Source organism: Caretta caretta, chromosome 2 (genome assembly GCF_965140235.1).
Source record: "Caretta caretta isolate rCarCar2 chromosome 2, rCarCar1.hap1, whole genome shotgun sequence".
Taxonomy (NCBI): Eukaryota; Metazoa; Chordata; order Testudines; family Cheloniidae; genus Caretta; species Caretta caretta.
Genome location: NC_134207.1, coordinates 194,907,363 through 194,926,301, shown reverse-complemented (window position 1 = coordinate 194,926,301; position 18,939 = coordinate 194,907,363). Strand labels below are relative to the sequence as shown.

General features: G+C 41.6%; 1 protein-coding gene and 1 long non-coding RNA gene across 2 annotated transcripts in view; one reads left to right on the top strand and one right to left on the bottom strand.

Moving 5' to 3' along the window:
* Positions 1-12,463, top strand: part of CMTM7 (CKLF like MARVEL transmembrane domain containing 7) — a 41,405-nt gene extending 28,942 nt beyond the window's left edge. The window contains exons 2-5 of the mRNA XM_048838685.2: positions 4,121-4,294; positions 9,475-9,573; positions 10,624-10,705; positions 11,019-12,463. Coding sequence (XP_048694642.1) covers positions 4,121-4,294; positions 9,475-9,573; positions 10,624-10,705; positions 11,019-11,032 — 369 coding nt within the window. The 3' untranslated portion in view covers positions 11,033-12,463. The remainder of the gene's footprint in view (positions 1-4,120; positions 4,295-9,474; positions 9,574-10,623; positions 10,706-11,018) is intronic.
* A 5,144-nt stretch (positions 12,464-17,607) lies between these two features.
* LOC142071160 (uncharacterized) lies at positions 17,608-18,319 on the bottom strand. The gene is made up of 2 exons (XR_012667190.1): positions 17,881-18,319; positions 17,608-17,660 (listed from the first exon to the last, which is right to left on the bottom strand). It is a non-coding gene; the product is annotated as an uncharacterized LOC142071160 (long non-coding RNA).
* Between the last annotated feature and the right edge of the window lie 620 nt (positions 18,320-18,939).

Genomic DNA, 18,939 nt, shown 5'->3' with positions numbered 1-18,939 from the left:
AGATATTATAGGGATAACAGAAACATGGTGGAATAGTAGTCATGACTGGAGTATGGGTATTGAAGGGTATGTGCTGTTTAGGAAAGACAGAAATAAAGGTAAAGGTGGTGGAGTAGCATTGTATATCAATGATGAGGTAGAATGTAAAGAAATAAGAAGCGATGGAATGGATAAGACAGAGTCCGTCTGGGCAAAAATCACATTGGGGAAGAAGAAAAGGAGTACTTGTGGCACCTTAGAGACTAACCAATTTATTTGAGCATGAGCTTTCGTGAGCTACAGCTCAAATAAATTGGTTAGTCTCTAAGGTGCCACAAGTACTCCTTTTCTTTTTGCGAATACAGACTAACACGGCTGTTCCTCTGAAACCTGTCATTGGGGAAGAAAAGTATTAGAGCCTCCCCTGGGATAGTGCTTGGGGTGTGCTATAGACCGCCAGGATCTAATTTGGATATGGATAGAGCCCTTTTTAATGTTTTTAATAAAGTAAATACTAATGGAAACTGCGTGATCATGGGAGACTTTAACTTCCCAGATATAGACTGGAGGACGAGTGCTAGTAATAATAATAGGGCTCAGATTTTCCTAGATGCGATAGCTGATGGATTCCTTCATCAAGTAGTTGCTGAACTGACTAGAGGGGATGCCATTTTAGATTTGGTTTTGGTGAGTAGTGAGGACCTCATAGAAGAAATGGTTGTAGGGGACAATCTTGGTTCAAGTGATCATGAGCTATTTCAGTTCAAACTGAATGGAAGGACAAACAAAAATAAATCTCCAACTAGAGTTTTTGATTTCAAAAGGGCTGACTTTCAAAAATTAAGGAAATTAGTTAGGGAAGTGGATTGGATTGAAGAATGTATGGATCTAAAGGTAGAGGAGGCCTGCGATTACTTTAAATCAAAGCTGCAGACGCTATCGGAAGTCTGCATCCCAAGAAAGGGGAAAAAATTCATAGGTAGGAGTTGTGGACTAAGCTGGATGAGCAAGCATCTCAGAGAGGTGATTAAGAAAAAGCAGAAAGCATAGAGGGAGTGGAAGATGGGAGGGATCAGCAAGGAAAGCTACCTTATTGAGGTCAGAACATGTAGGGATAAAGTGAGACAGGCTAAAAGTGAAGTAGAGTTGGACCTTGCAAAGGGAATTAAAACCAATAGTAAAAGGTTCTATAGCCATATAAATAAGAAGAAAACAAAGAAAGAAGAAGTGGGACCGCTAAACACTGAGAATGGAGTGCAGGTTAAGGATAATCTAGGCATAGCCCAATATCTAAACAAATACTTTGCATCAGTCTTTAATAAGGCTAAAGAGGATCTTAGGGATAATGGTAGCATGACAAATGGGAATGAGGCTATGGAGGCAGATATTACCATATCTGAGGTAGAAGTGAAATTCGAACAGCTTAATGGGACTAAACTGGGGGGCCCAGATAATCTTCATCCAAGAATATTAAAGGAATTGGCACATGAAATTGCAAGCCCATTAGCAAGAATTTTTAATGAATCTGTAAACTTAGGAGTTGTACCATATGATTGGAGAATTGCTAACATAGTTCCTATTTTTAAGAAAGGGGGGAAAAGGTGATCCGGGTAACTACAGGCCTGTTAGTTTGACATCTGTAGTATGCAAGGTCTTGGACAAAATTTTGAAGGAGAAAGTAGTTAAGGACATTGAGGTCAATGGTAAATGGGACAAAATACAACATGGTTTTACAAAAGGTAGATCGTGCCAAACCAACCTGATCTCCTTCTTTGAGAAAGTAACAGATTTTTTAGAGAAAGGAAATGCAGTGGATCTAATTTACCTAGATTTCAGTAAGGCGTTTGATACCGTGCCACATGGGGAATTATTAGTTAAATTGGAAAAGATGAGGATCAATATGAACATCGAAAGGTGGATAAGGAATTGGTTAAAGGGCAGACTACAACGCGTCCTACTGAAAGGTGAACTGTCAGGCTGGAGGGAGGTTACCAGTGGAGTTCCTCAGGGATCATTTTTGGGACCAATCTTATTTAATCTTTTTATTACTGACCTCGGCACAAAAAGTGGGAGTGTGCTAATAAAGTTTGCGGATGATACAAAGCTGGGAGGTATTGCCAATTTAGAGAAGGACCGGGATATCATACAGGAGGATCTGGATGACCTTGTAAACTGGAGTAATAATAATAGGATGAAATTTAATTGTGAGAAGTGTAAGGTTATGCATTTAGGGATTAATAACAAGAATTTTAGTTATAAGCTGGGGACGCATCAATTAGAAGTAATGGAGGAGGAGAAGGACCTTGGAGTATTGGTTGGTCATAGGATGACTATGAGCTGCCAATGTGAAATGGCTGTACAAAAAGCTAATGCGGTCTTGGGATGCATCAGGAGAGGTATTTCCAGTAGGGATAAGGAGGTTTTAGTACCGTTATACAAGGCACTGGTGAGACCTCACCTGGAATACTGTGTGCAGTTCTGGTCTCCCATGTTTAAGAAGGATGAATTCAAACTGGAACAGGTACAGAGAAGGGCTACTAGGATGATCCGAGGAATGAAAATCCTGTCTTATGAAAGGAGACTCAAGGAGCTTGGCTTGTTTAGCCTAACTAAAAGAAGGTTGAGGGGAGATATGATTGTTCTCTATAAATATATCAGAGGGATAAATACCGGTGAGGGAGAGGAATTATTTAGGCTGAGTACCAATGTGGACACAAGAACAAATGGATATAAACTGGCCACCAGGAAGTTTAGACTTGAAATTAGATGAAGGTTTCTAACCATCAGAGGAGTGAAGTTTTGGAATAGCCTTCCAAGGGAAGCAGTGGGGGCAAAAAACCTATCTTGCTTTACGATTAAACTCGATAAGTTTATGGAGGATGATGGGATAACATGATTTTGGTAATTGATCTTTAAATATTCATGGTAAATAGGCCTAAAGGCCTGTGATGGGATGTTAGATGGGGTGGGATCTGAGTTACCCAGGAAAGAATTTTCTGTAGTATCTGGCTGGTGAATCTTGCCCATATGCTCAGGGTTTAGCTGATGGCCATATTTGGGATCAGGAAGGAATTTTCCTCCAGGGCAGATTGGAAGAGACCCTGGAGCTTTTTCACCTTCCTCTGTAGCATGGGGCACAGGTCACTTGCTGGAGGATTCTCTGTTCCTTGAAGTCTTTAAACCACGATTTGAGGACTTCAATAGCTCAGACATAGGTGAGGTTTTTCGCAGGAGTGGGTGGGTGAGATTCTGTGGCCTGCATTGTGCAGGAAGTCAGACTAGATGATCATAATGGTCCCTTCTGACCTTAGTACCTATGAAAAACCACAGTGAGTACAAGCTACTTGATGTTAATATTGTAATGTGACAATTATATATGTAGTTCATAGGTGATTTGTCAGGTGTGACAATCATAGGGACAAGCTATAAAATTCCTCTACTTTTTTATATATTTTTCATATTATGCGCATCCTACATTCTTTCCTTTGGCTAGTGGTAAAGAGGTAAATTGATTTTAGTTTGGCCCTATTGGAGGCAGATCCTCAGATTATGTATATGAGAAGTCCCAATGAATGCAATCACATGAATAAGAGTATGCATATGAGTACTTGCAAGCTCAGGGCCTCGGTTTTTACAGCCTTTAACAGTTTAGGCCCTGATTAACATTTCCAAAAGCACTTGTGTGCCTAAAACCCTGTGAAAGCTAATGGGATTTAGGCACCCCAGTCACTGAGAGCCTTTTGAAAACCTGTCTGTATTTGAGATCTCTTTCTGGTTATTCACTACACTCTGAGACCTCTCCACCTCTTAGGGATCCCACTGTTGCATTTCAGGTTGGCCGGTGGCAGTGCTCTTACTAGTGATGGGGTGTTGTGGTGTGGAACTTGCTCACTTCTGACATTTGTGTCTCTATGCTTTTAAAAATTATCTCAAGATATTTATTTCAAAGAGGTTTTTATTATCCTCATGTTGGTTCTGTGCTCATTACTTTCTCCTTCTGTCTGTACTGGGCTCATCTAAAGTGCTTTTTACCTTCTTGATTTTTAAATGATGTATGTATTTGAATTGTTCTTCATATTTTGTATGAAGCACTCTGAGCACCTGGGGGTTGCTCAATAAAATGTATTATTCTGTCTTTCAGATATCACTGCTGATTGGATTCATCTGTGTGAAGAATTCAGCGTGGACAAATTACAGTGCATCCGTCTACTTTGAAACTGTCACCATGTGTGACTTGATTATGATTCTTGTCTTTTATTTTGTCTACCTTTTCAGAGCATACAGAATGCTCACCTGTATTAGTTGGCCACTTGCGGTAAGTGACATTGGTGGGATTGCTACCCTGTACCTCTCATGCACTAACCTCTTTAGTTGCTCTATCTGATTATTTGTGGAGCCACTGCTTTTTTCTCTGTTTCCCTCTCTTCTTGTCCTTCATGAATCCTTTGACCAGTCACTTCATCTTTCATACTGCCTGCTGAACTGGAGCGTGCAGGCACTCTCCCACATTCTTTGAGCCTGATTCTACTCTGCCTTACACCAGTATAAACTGAGTTACTTTGATGCAGATAAAAGAAAATGAGAGATCTTCATGTCCAGTGCTCTTCTTAAGTTAGCATTGAGCAGATAGGCCCTGAGTCAAGAAACATTTTAAAGTTAAGGATGAGTGTAAGTTAACACATGCATAATTGCTGTCCTGTATACAGATGCTGTGGAGCCCATCTCATGGGATAAGGAAACTTTACTTCCTTGAGGGCAGAGTAATGGACAAGCTATAGATGGCCCATTTTAAGACATGCTGGAAAAAAAAAATCTCTGTGTGTGTGAGTGAGAGAGTTTGTGTGTGTGTGTTTGTTTTTTTACTGTGCATTTGTTTCCGATTTTAAAACTTCTTCTAAACTATGTTGTATTTTTGGAGCTGATCTCCAGTTCTTCCTTGTTCCTTGGCAAGATTTATTTCAGCAACTTTTATAGTTACTGTCCTGTTACTTGTGCTTCCAACTGCTGAGTTGCATTGCTTTTTCCGCTATTGATCTCAACCACTGGAGGGACTGATGACATTCACAGAAGACAGGGTGAGGGGACAAGTGCACCATAATCATCATCATAATAATACACTTCTATACCAGTCTTCATCCACAGACCTCTGCAAAGGTGGGTGAGCCTCCTTATCTCTATTATAGAGGAAGAAGAGCTGAGGTCCAGACTGGTTATGTGACTTGCCCCAGATCTCTCACACACTAGTATCAGAGCTGAACCCAGATCTGACCATTTTGCCACATGGATTGCATGCCAGTTACAAACTTTTCTGTTTGCGCACCTTACTCTGAAAAGTGGTAGCATCTCCTTCTCTGCAGAGCTGTCTGACAATTGTGGTGTAGTTTCAGGAAAATCTTTCAACTTTTTGCATCAAAACTTGAAATTTTGATGAAAAATTCCATCAGATTATGGGTTGTGACAGCGTCTGACCAGCTCTACTGATATGCCTGCAGCTATGGGAGAAGGAAAGCTTAACATCAGAAATACAGCTATTCCATGGGATTATTTCCTATGCCATCATTCCCTTTCACTAGTTTTCTTCTATTTTCCTCTTTGCTTTATTTCCCTCTAACCATTCTCTTTTTCCTTCAAAATCCTCCATACTACTGATGTGTTATGTTACACTCTTTTCCTCCCCCAAAGTAATGTACTCTTGGGTGTCGGTGAAGATTCATTATTATTTGTTGTTGTTTTATCAGGAATTGCTGTGTTTATGAAATGTAGCATAACAAATGAATGGGTCACCAGTCTGTAGCAATCATGAGCCACATCCAAAACCTCAGGTCTGCAGATCCTCATGTTTACAAGATGTTTGAAATCTGAATTTTCCAGATGGACACAACCTTAATAACTGATCAAATCTTGGATCCATATGCCTGCATATTATAAGATAGCCAAAATTCAGATTTGAATTTTGTAGCTGGGGCTCATGTTGAACTCTGATTATAACCTGATATTTTGTACTTGGTTAATGCAAACGGGAAAAAGCTGTAAGCTTGTATTACACATGGTGGCTGACACTGAATAGCTGATGAAATTGAAATCGGTGGCAATTTTTTCACTGACTTCAGTGGAGCCAGGATTTCACCCATTATCTAGTGGAGTCTACAGTCAATGTTATACGTCACTTTGGTTTTCAAACTCCACAAATTGCAGATAAATGCAAACAAAACACAAAGCTAAATACCACAGTTGTGATTATTTGGTGACTACGTATAATAACATAACACTTATGTGAAAAGAGTCCTATTAGGAATTCTTAGATCTATTGTTAAATATAGGCAAGGCTTCTGGGAGATTGTTGGGTATCCATTGAAATGCTAAGTTAAATGTATATCTGCTGTTACCCCACATGAGAATTTGGCCCTTTGAGTCTGTATAATAAGAATTACAAAGGGATCTTGCATTCTTATAATGTTAATTTCTGGAGAAAATCTAGACAAGTCTTCAAGTTTCTTTCAAAGTATTTAGCCTGTTTCTACTTTGATATAACTTTTATTAGGGTATGTCTTCACTACCTGCCGGATCAGCGGGCAGCGATCCCTGAGCACTCTCCCGTTTACTCCTGTACTTCAGCTCCGCGAGAGGTGCAGGCGGAGTTGATGGGGGAGCGGCAGCAGTCGACTTACCGCGGTGAAGGCACCACAGTGAGTCGATCTAAGTACGTCGGCTTCAGCTACGTTATTCACGTAGCTGAAGTTGCGTAACTTAGATCGATCCCCCCACTAGTGTAGACCAGGGCTAAGTCTTCGTAGATGTGGCAATTGCATCTTTCCTCTCATGTTCATTACATTGGACAGTTACAGGCCTGATTCTTCACTGCTGATCCGATTGTGAAAAATTGGTGCAAAATACCATCAGATCAGAATGGTAGCATTTTCCATCCACTTTGCACAGGTGTTAGCAATTGGAGAAGATACAGAGTAATGGGGATTTGGGGAAATTATGTTACAACTGCATGACTAGGAACTAGTTACACTACCTCATCGTTGAATTAGAATTCATGTACTCCACCATGTTCCAAAGAGTCTACCATGCTGTACCAAGTCAAATATAGCCCTCAACTTTCCATCCCACCACACCCCATCCCAGTGTCTGACCGTTCCTAGGATTTCCTGTAGGATGTTCCTGTCTCATCTCTTGGTTTCCCATGGCAGAGGGTCATGTCCTCCTCTTATATCCTTGTGGAATTAACACACTGTACAAACTGCAGTGAGTCAGCAGAACTTACTTAGCAGCTTTACACAGGGCTCTAACTCTCACTAGCAGGTCAATCAACAGATGAGTCCCGCATCCTTGTGTGAGATCCTAGATCTTGCCATTCTGTTACAACATGCTGTCATTATGCCTAATGACACATTAATCTGTCTCAGAATGAATTCAAAGGGGGAAGGTCCTGCCAGGAAATTAAAGAAGGCGTTAGACTGTTTTTAATGCAAACTGTATACATAATTCACTGGATTGATGTCAGATTAAGGAATGTGCACATACTCCTTTCTTACTGTAGATCAGCATTAATTTTACATCTTCCCCCCTTTTTATTAAAGAATATATTTACAATTGCAATCCCCCCCCCAAAAAAAAAAGTGCACCTCCCAACTATTCAGGCCTCTTCTGATTTTGCCTAAAGATAAATGTTAGAGGTGTGGCTTGTATGAGAGACCAGTTCAACCTAAATGCTCAAAAGTGACTAGTGACTTTGGATGACCCAATTTGAGACACCTTAAAGGAGCCTGATTCTTTTGAAAGTGCTGAGAACTCCTTTTCTGAAAACCAGCTGCGTCAGTCACCAGTTGAGTACCCAGAACTGACTGGTAAAAGTTTTGACTGGTAAAAAATAAAAAGAATTTTGAAAGTGTAGGCTGAAGTTCATGTTTAATTTCTCTGTCTCTCAGTATTGATTACAGAAAGACCTGAACCTAAATTCTGGATCTGTATAGCCCCCAAACTTCATGGGGATTTAAAATCCAGATCGACATCCAAATCTTGCAAGAGGCCCAACGTTTTTACAATGAACCAAACCAAACTCCTGGATTGAAACCCTTCATACATGGGAAGTGCTTAAAATCCTGATCCAAATATTGTCACTTTGGCTTATCTCTCATTATAACCAGTGTCCTCTCAAGATATCATGTTCTATTGCACATAGATCACCTGATTAAAAGACTGTATGAATTTTCATATCTTAGCCTTTTGTTTAAAAAATTGTGTGTGGGGGGGAAGCATATTAGATTTTGTTGGCTGCAGTTTCCCGAACATGATTTAGTTCCTTCAGCCAGGAAGGGAGAGACTCCTAAACAAGAAGAATTTCCCTCCAAAATACAGTTATACATGTTCCAATCACCAAAAAGAATCCACTTCTGCGCCACAGAACTCATAAATAGTCATCGGGAGTTCAGAGAAGCAAAGATATAATTGAAGAAGGAAGAAAAGGCACAAATAGCAGCATGACAGTTTGCAGTACTGATATAGAGAGCAGAGCTGGGAGGAGAGTGTGTTTCTGTGTTTGTGAAGTGAATGAGATTTCACATATGTTCAGGGCTTGAGAAGAGTGTAAAGAGAAACTGGAACTTCCGTTCTGTGGGAAATTCTAACATTTCTTAAATGTTGTTTTTGTTCTGAATTTGAATGAAAAGCTGAAATTTCCAGCAAAAAAATAATTCTGATAAATGTAGGTTCAAAATTATCACAACATTTTGTTTTGATCATGTCTAATCGTCTAGATAATGTCAAAATATTATAATATAAACCATAAGTATATATATGATAAAATATATTGTCTTTATATTATTATAAAATGAATATTTAATATAATATAAAAGCCTAAACGAAATTAATTGAAACAGTAGAGTTAAACCAAATCATTGTACCTTACCAAAATGAAATGTTTTGACGTTCTTCATAGTGAGAAAGGTGAAACAATTTGTTTTAACTTTTCTCCATCTAAAATGCCATAGAAATTTTCCTGCAAAATGCTTCAATTCTGACAAAACTGAGTTTTGGGGGGAGAAAGACGGTCATAAAAAATGTTTCAACTAGCTCTATCATTTAGCTGCTCTTCTGCCACATACAATGTACACTCTGCTTGAGAGGTTCTTTGGAGACTTGACATTAGATATGAGGAAACTTGTTTTTTTGTGGGGTGGGTGTCTGGTTTTGTGGGTCCTGTCCTATGTCCTGTTGTGTTTGTGGTAAGTTGCTAGTAGATCAAGCAAAATTTAGCTATGTTAAAGACCTTACTGTCATGGGGGGGGTGAAGCATGTTCTTCTGTTTACCCCTACACACCTGACCAACCACATCCTGAAATCTAATTCTGTTTCCTTCTCCCCACTGAGCTGCTCTGAAACATGCTACCACAACCAGCCAGCCTGCCTTTTGTCTACCTGCTTGTTGGTTTGTTTAAATGCTTTTCTGATATGTTTCCCTTCTAAACAGTGCTATGTTTGTATTTTCAGGAACTTCTCCATTATTTAATTGGTACACTCCTGCTTCTCATTGCCTCTATTGTGGCAACGTCAAAGAGCTATAGTTCAGCAGGACTCGTAGCTGGAGCGGTAAGGCTGTTCGTTAAATAAGTGTTTACTAATCCTGACACTTTGTTACTCTACATTAGGAATTTACTGCTTTCAGCTTTATTTTCTTTACAATCCTGTCTTGTTTGGTCTCCATGGGTGTACTATCTTTTTGGCTTGTTTCAATTAACATACCATAACTACACAAAAGAAAATTGATTACTGTGGGATTCCAGTTCCCTATATTGGGGGAGATTAGACATGTTAAAGAGGTAAAACACAAGGCTCTAGCTGCTGCAAAACACACAGAACCAATGGGTTTTGGTGAAGGATTAAGTAACTTAACTTTACTTCACTACAAAACAAGGCAGTTTGTCAGTTTAGCAACAAAACTTATCATGAGCACAGCATCCCAGTGCTCTGCTCTTTGCATTTGCTCCCTACTTAACAGAGTCCAGTTCAAGGTCTGTGTGATGAGAACTAAAGCCCACCATGGGATTGGCCCTAGCTACCTCTGAAGTCACCTCTGCCTCCCCAGTCATGAACTTCCATAGGGATTGATTGGGGGAGGTGCCTATATATGGGAAATTGAATTTTGATGGGAACGGGATTTAGACTGTGAAACTCACTCCACCAAAGCCCAGATCCTCAGAGGTATTTAGGTTCTTAAATATTTTTGAGGCTCTGGGTCTAACTGTACAACTCATCTCTTTGACTCAGCTTTCCCTTGAGTAAATTATTTACATTTACACACACATTTAAGAAATCTTAAAAATGAATCAAGCTACAAGCAGCAAAGAAAAAAGAGGGAGATTGTTGTTTGTTTTGGGAGGTATTAGCATTCAGCACACTTTTGGGTGCACAGGGTGAAAGTCGCCCATGTACAGAGATCCTGCATGAGATCTATGTACCATTTAAAGCCTTCGTAAACTCTAATTTGTGGGCATAAATGATTCAGATGCTTATGCAGGCACAGTGGGGGGAATTTCCCCATCAATGAATAAATAATTATGGAATTTGAATGCATGGGATGCTCTGCAGTGTAGATAAGTGAACATGCTTTCTTTTTACATATACCGTTTCTTTTAACAGACGTTTGGTTTCTTAGCTACATTCCTTTGCGCTTTGAGCATTTGGTTATCCTACAAGATCTCATGTATTACTCAGTCAACAGGTAAGAATCAAATGTTAAAACTAGGCAGAATACTTCACAAATGGAATATTTATATTTTCCATGGCAGAGTTTGTATGGAAGAATTTATTAATGTTCTGTATGATGTAGCTCAATATATTTACAACACAGTACTTTAGCAGTAACTTATTAACAGCTAACAATAACAACAACATAACCTACATGTAATAATCAGTGAATACTCCATGTCCTCATACCCCCCAAAAGAGTTCATAGTGGCTTCCTGCATATTTTTTAATCAAATAAATTAATTTGCTTGTGGCAAACCAAACTGACTCTGACTTCCTTTTTAAAGATGCAGCTGTATGACTGTTTGGCCACTGCAAGATGTTTGTGCCTTTCTAAAAGGGATATCAAAGAAGAGGGTCCACCATGTGCCAGGAGGAGAGAGTTGACATTTGTGTGATTGGATTACATACAGTAGATTTGAAGATTTACTTGAACATCTTATGCAAGGAGAGAAACAACCAATGTTGGAACCAAAGAATTTGGTGTCAGAACAGTTTGATGGCAAAATCTTTTTTTTCTGAACTTTAGAGAAGTGCTCTTTCTGTCTCGTAAGCTGGTCTTTGGCTCCCAGTTACATGCAATGAGAATATTCAAACCTCCTTTGGAGAGTTGTTTAATTAGGATCTGTATGATTTTAAAGATGGAAAGATTAATTCTGATTTCCTCCATGCATTTGCAGAAGGGAAATTCTGCAAATTCACCTCTGATTATTAATCTTCAAGGATAATTCCTTTAACAAAGCAACTCTTTCACACCAGTCTGTGCCTGGGAAACCTGCCTTAAGTTCTCTTTTACTTTCTCTTTTGTTGTCACTGATATTTTTTACATCTGTTTGGCCAGCATCAAAAAATCCTTTTTCAGGAACCATGTCTTGGACAACTCACTGTGAATGCTCCCTTCTAACCTCAAATGTAAACTGAGTTTTCTAGATGCCAAAATAATTAATTCTGTTCCTACATTTTTAATATACAGTCATTCATAACCCCCCAAAAACTTTTCTCTGTACTGTACAATAGGTATGCAAGAACATATGCTTAGTGGTGCACTAAGTCTGTTGCTTTCCTCCTCATATATATGTATTTGCATATTTCCATTCTCCCCTCCACAGAAATAACCCATGGAGAGGGTAATTGTGAGTTTCCCAGAAATTATTCTCTCCGGGGGGGAAAGAAGGGGGCGAGGAAGAGTGCGTGTGTGTGTGTGGGTGCATGCATGCATTTCTCCTAGAGTAGAACCATCTTGCTCCTCCTACATAACCTTCAATCTGTATGGATACCCCTTACCTCTGCTCTGTTAGAGCTGTTCTTTCAGGGACACTGTGTCTAGTGTGGCTGTTCCTGGATTCCTCCTAAAGTGGGGTTTCTGAGGAGGAAGAGGGAAACAGTGCCAGTTAATGCAACCTAATTCTGCACTTACCTTCCTCTGTCGTCCCCCTCATCCGTCTGTTCTCTCTCCCACCCCCACCCCACCCCCCGCAGTTCTGGAGATGAGCAAATCCTGAGCTCCCCCGCCCTACCCTTTCCCTAGTCCATCTCCACAGAGCCAGAAACTTCCAGAGCCCTTTTCAAGAAAAGGGGAAGTGTGGCAGAGCTCTCCTCTTCCTGAGTTTGTAAATGAAATTGTGATTGACCTAATTTTTACATTTGTATTAGAAAATTATTCCAGTGTAAATCTGGCTCATGAAACAGCCAGGGGTAAATGTGCCTTAAATGTTACAGATTTTTAACAACATCCTACTCTGGCCTCGTTTTGTGCCTTACAGCTGTGTCTGGTATTTGTTCTGTTCACTGCAGATAGGATGTCTAAATTCACACAATTTAAAAAAAAAAAAGTGCTTAGGAATAGTGTTGCTGCTCTGGAGAACATAGTCTCCTATTTATCTACAGCCCACATGCAGTAGGGTGCATGCTTCCTTGCTGTGCCCTGCCAGTACACCTCAGCCAGTACCAGGCAAGTCTGAGAAGAGTTAATTCTCTATGCCTCTCTTTGCCTGCTCTGCTGAAAATGCCAACATCAGGGCTGATGCTGTGTGTGATGATACTCGCTCACTGACTAAACCTCCCTGAGTAATTTTACCCAACTTTTGGTGACTGGTCACTGACCATGATTTAGACTTGGGCCCTAGAGGTTTAAGGACAGATTTCTTCCAGGGCCAGAAGGTGAGTATGTATTAGTGATATACTACTTCTCTTCCCCTCCTGTGAGGGGAATGCTCACAGTTACTATGACATTCCCCAGGCCCTCTTCCCCCACCCAGCCCCGTGGAAATGGACTTCTGACACAGCAAAGGCAACTACACACTGTCCTACATATGCAGCTTCCACATCCTCACTGACTATAATAGCCATGCAGAATAGCCTGTAGGCAAGCAGCGATGAGCCGAGAATTCTAACAAAAAGCTGAGATCTCTCAGAACAACGCTGGTTCCCACAGCTCGCAGTCCATTCATCTTTCCTAGGCTTTCTTCCATACTGCAGTGGTGTCTCTGACCCCTGTGCTGCACTGCCATTGATGCCCACCCCACCAGACACCCCTCCTCCCCCCCCAACCCCCATCCCAGGTTGGAAAAATCCCCAACTAGGAGTTCAATGCACCCTAAAGGTCATAGCATTTCTGGATATCATTCTGTGATGGCCTGAAATGTGTTTTCTGGAGAACTAATGGAAACTCCCCCTTTGGCTTGCATCTGTATGCAGAACAAAATGCTGTGAATTTGCTCTATAATATCAAATACAAGCGTTTAAAAATGAATGATACATTTGTCTTACAGAAGATATTGGCTTGAAAATGAGCCTTTGTGGTTAGAGGATGCCTATGCAGTTTGTGACAGCTTAATTCTCCTTTTAATTGCTTTTAAATTGCTCAGTTTTTCATTGCGCACCTTTCAAATAGCGGTTGCATATGTTCTGCAAAAGCAGTTGAGAAAGATTCTTCAGAAAAGGGCTGAGAGGAGGAGCAGCAGATTACTGTGTCATACGTGCATCCTCGAAGAGCAAATCACTATGCGAGTGTAGTTGGCATGCTGCCTGTGGCAAAGAAGGCTAGGAGAATTCCAGCGATTACCAAACAATGGTACCTGATACAAATACTGTGAGTGAAGGATTTTCAGTGGGCGCTGAAACACATTGCTCTCTACAGAATTCCAAAGTGAGCACAGGAGGGGCGTCTCATTTAACTGTCACCTGTCATAACTACCGTAATAAAGAAGCTAGCAAATATTAACAGCCTTCAAGTTGTTGCACACCTGAAGGAGCAACAAGATAGAGCTGGAGAAGTGCTTCCTTTTAGCCTCTCTCGTCCAATATTTTCATATTTCACATCCTCTTTCCTTCTGAGTATACATTCTGCGCCAGCCAAAGGAAAATGTTATAAATCGTAACCTGAGCCTGAGGAAGGTGGCATCAATTTGCAGGTGAATCACATAGCTTAAGATGAAGTATTTAATGCTTGGATCTGTAGTCTCCATAGCCCATACAGGAGGAAACCTGCAGCCTGGTCCATTTATACTTAAGGAGCTTCAGGCCTTGTGCTCTGTCAAGGTGATAATGCAACTCTCAGCTGGGTAAAGTAGGGGCATCCTGCTCTAAGATGTATATACCATCATTTGAGGTGACAATCACCCCCCCTCCCCCCAATATGCATGGCTTATACACACTGCTGTCAATGTTCTTCTGGTTAGAGCTTAGCACGCTCTTTTGGTGCCTGTCTCCTGTTGTCCCTCTTAGGCATATCAGGGTGCTGGGCTGTATTTCCACTTAGAACTATCAGGAACTCTCATCAAGTGGAGGTCTCCCCTCACCACACTTTGTTGTAGGTCCCACCTCAGAGCCTGTGTTGGCTCCGAGTACCCCCAAGTTCAATGGTGGCCCATGGAGTGCAGTAACTGAAGCCAGGGTCGGGAGGAGAAAGTGAAGGAAACTGCTCCACACAAGATCAAAGCAGACACCAACCGCAGGTAGGGCATGGAGTTCAAGCCAGTACCTCCCCTTCTTATGCAGTCGGGGTAATTGTGAACTGCCATCTACTTCCTGCCTGCAGCCCAACGGAGGAGCAGCAGAGCTGGAGCCTGATTCTACATCAACCTGCCAGCAGAAGGAGAGGTCAGAGAGGAGTGATTGCCCCCACGCTCTTTGCTGGTGGCTGTAAGTGGGTCCCTATAATTTTGTTTAGGGGTGGAAAAAGAGCATCTGCATCCCTGACTCTGGAAGACAGGGACACACAAGGTCTAAGTGCAAGAGGAACCGTGCAGGGGGCCAGGAATGAGCAAAGGGTCTGGTTTTGAGGAGGGACAGAGGGCCTCAAATCAGTTTTGCGATTTGAGTCTCAACGCTGAGAAAACACTTACCTATGAACAGGTTGTATAGCTAAAAGCCATTAGTGTGTCAATTGTGACAGGACACACAACAAAACATGTTGCACACTAGGTGACTGAGAGGCATAGGAAGCGGTCTAATGAATTGTAAAAAGCAGAATGTGATAAGAGCATTGCTCTGTTGTGGATATGGGTTTTCCCCCCATGTAAAGAAGCAGAGATCCTAAAGTCCATGGGTAATTCAGGGGATACTGTACTTCATTTCCTTAGTGTCTTAAAACAATGCAGTTACTTTAATTTCAATTCAGGAAGTGGCATAAATGCAGGAAGTAAACTACAGCAGCATCTTACAACCCATAGATATTAACAGTTACTACGGGCTGGTCTGCAGTGGCAACTTACATTGGCATAGCTATGTGTCTCAAGGGTGAAAAAAGAATCTACTCCCCTGAGGCCAGCCTAACCTCTGGTGTAGCCAGCGTTCTGTTGATGGAAGAATTTTTCAGCTTACCTAGTTCCTGCCTCTTGGGGAGGTGGATTACATATCTCCGCAACAGAACTTCACCTGTTGGCATGGGCAGTGTCTACCCTGACGCACTGCAGGTACCCCTGTAACAGTTTAAGTGGAGACAGACCCTTAGGGACTGACCATTGCCAAGAAGCATAAAGTGCATTTCCTTTATTTCCATGAGTGTCAGACTTTTGGTGTGGAAGATCAGTGCTTCACCTTTTCCCTGACATCACTTTATCTGCTAACGTGACCCTGGAGGCTTATTTTCAGCATCCCAGTGCAGCTTCTCATGGGACAAATACTAACTTGAGCCAAAGCCAAGATTGTTTGAGCATAGCACAGTAGTGATGAGTGCTCCTCACTTTCAAATGTCTTTTCCTTAGAGGAGAAATGGCTAGGGAGAATCAGTTCAGTTAAAATGCATTAGTGGGCTTCTGCTTTCAATCTCTTTAGGTGAGCTCAGATAAATAGTTGACTTTTGGACTTTAACAAAAAAAAAAAAAAAGGCCCCAAGTGCTCTGAGTGTACAGAACTGTTATGTGGTTAAGCTGGTCTATCAATAAGAACAGGAGGACTTGTGGCACTTTAGAGACTAACAAATTTATTAGAGCTTAACCTTTTGTGGGCCACAGCCCACTTCATCGGATGCATAGAAGGGAACACATAGTAAGAAGATATATCTATACGTACAGAGAAGGTGGAAGTAGCCATACAGACGGAAAGAGGCTAATTAATTAAGAAGAGCTATTATCAGCAGGAGAAAAAAAAACACTGTTGTAGTGATAATCAAGAAGGCCCATTTAGACAGTTGACAAGAAGGTATGAGGATACTTAACATAGGGAAATAGATTCAATATGTGTAATGATCCAAGTGGTGGGCCTTTCACCCCAGCAATGAAGTTCAAAAAGGGTCTGGTGGTTCTGTACACCTGCTCTTCTTTAGGATGTGCAATACATAACTTTTTTTTTTGGGGGGGGGGGGGGAGGGGGCATAAAACCTTTGCAGTGGACTGGTTCACTGCCTTTTTTCCTACTGTTATTGTGCCAGTAATTTTCTTTGGCTGCAACAGCCAAATCACTGAAGGCCCAAATTGCCTCTTTACTTTTCTGTGTTTTGTACAGCTTTATCTGCCTTCACACAGCACTTCACTCAGGTCTCATAGCCTGGCACCATTGAAGCTAACAAGCCTGTAGGCCTTTCATGGAGAGGGGCCTATTTGAGCCTTGAGTTCCCATAACCAACTGCTGTTAGCAGTATACCAATGATCCAGAACATCTTAGCATACTGGAACAGAAGCTGAATATTGTATGCCTAGCTAAAGGCTCTGGCTACCAGCAAGAGACATTCTAAGGCTATGTCTACACTTAAAATGCTACAGCATGGCAGCTGTGCACCTGTAGAGCAGGCACTTACTACAGCACCGCATGTTCATCCACCGCCCGAAGAGATGGTAGCTAGGTTGGCAGATGAATTCTTCTATCCACCTCGTGCTGTCTACAGCAGGGGTTAGGCTGACATAGCTACATGCTCTCAGGCATGTGGATTTTTCACAGTGAGATGTAGCTATGCCAATGTGAGTTTAGACCAGCACCGGTTGTCTACTCATGCATGGCTTTCTTCTTCATGAACCATGACCAACATAAGTGCACAGTGCTAAAGTTGTGGCAATTAAAGCTATAGGGGTGCCAAAGAACTCCATTCATACCTGCTGTTCAGTAGGTTGTCAGACATGAGAGCTTTACAGTTAGGTCCAAACCCTATTAAGCTAGGAGCATCCTTTTGTTGACTCAAACTTTACTGAATAAGAATCCTACTGCCTGGAATATAAATTGACCTAAATTAGCGAAGTTTGTTTTTTTTAATCGCAGTATTATGTCCTCTGCTCAGCTACATGAATCTTACAGGCCCTGAAGCCAAATCTCTGCATCCACTTTATCATAGTAGTCAAAGCTTTATTAAAATTTGGTATTGTCATAAAGTGTAATGACAATGAGGTTTAATATAGCAGGCAGGGAGGGTAAGAGGGGCTTACCTCAAACTGAGGATCACTCATTGTCTTCTGGCCTGTGTATATAATTCCACCTGCTTCTTTGCTGCTGTATTACTATAAATAAAAATGGACAAAATACACTTCTGACTTCTGTGTGGAGGGTATGACCTGAAACCCAGTTAAGCTGCCCAGGAAGTCAAACCCCTGCTCCCTCACTTCCTTGAGATCCCCAAAGGCTTGCTAAAATTTCCCATACTCCACTGCTTCAGGAACTGTGGGCCTGATAGCCAATGGAAGTGTTCACTTTGCTGCCCTCCAACCTCACAAAGCATACCTACATCCAAACAGACTGGGAAGTGCAGACACACAGCTGCGTTGCTTGTTACACCGGTGCAACGTCACTGGTTTGGTTGCCAGCCTGAAGCAAAGAAGAGAGCAGGTGCTTAACTGCAGCTCAGAAACAAACATGCAGGTGTCTGCATTGAGAATTTTGGGCCATCTTCCCACTGTTCTTCTACCACAAGTGAAGCGACAAAGGAGGCTGGAGTGCATAGGGTTACCATACGTCCGTATTTTCCCGGACAGGTCCGGCTTTTTGGTTCTTAAATCGCTGTCCGGGAGGAATTTTTAAATATCTAAAAAAGTCTGGGATTTTGCCATTATTCTTCCCCAAAGAAGAGTTGATCATTCAAGAAAGAGTGAATGTTGATCACTCAAGAGAGTGCCCGCTTTTTCCCCCTAGCTCCCAGTGCTTGCTCCACAAAACAACTGTTTCGCGCAGCTTGGGGGTGGGGGGGAACGCAGTATGGTCAGGGGAGGAGGTGGGGCTGGGGCAGGGCCGGGGGGGTAAATTCCCCCCTGTGGAGTGACCTCTTTTTTGAATGTTCGAATATGGTAACCCTAGGAGTGCAGACAGGAGGCAGGTGTTTTTAGCAACCAACCCCCTATTCTGAATGGGGCTAGAAAATACAGAGGTAAAGCACACCTGGGTCCTATCTGCTTTCACAATGGGCACTGAGTGAACTGCACACAATGGTGACTTTCAGGTCCTGCCTGTGCTTTTATAAACAGTTCAAGAAAGCATGAGTGCACATGCATAGATGCTAAAAAGACAAACAAACAATGGGAAGTAACTGGCCACAAATTCTGGCTGCTGACTAGCCAGTTATTAAATACTCGGTGAGAAACCTGAGTGCCAGACCCAGCTGTCTATACTGCTAAGCCATCTGCAGAACACATTATGAACCAGGTACTCTACTTAAGGTAAGTTTGAGAGAGGGGCTTCATGGCAGTTATTAAGCATACCCCAGCTGCAACAATGCACACATATTTGATACAAACACAGGAGTCATTGTTGAGTAATGCCCTCTCCCATCTTGTAATAAATACCCAA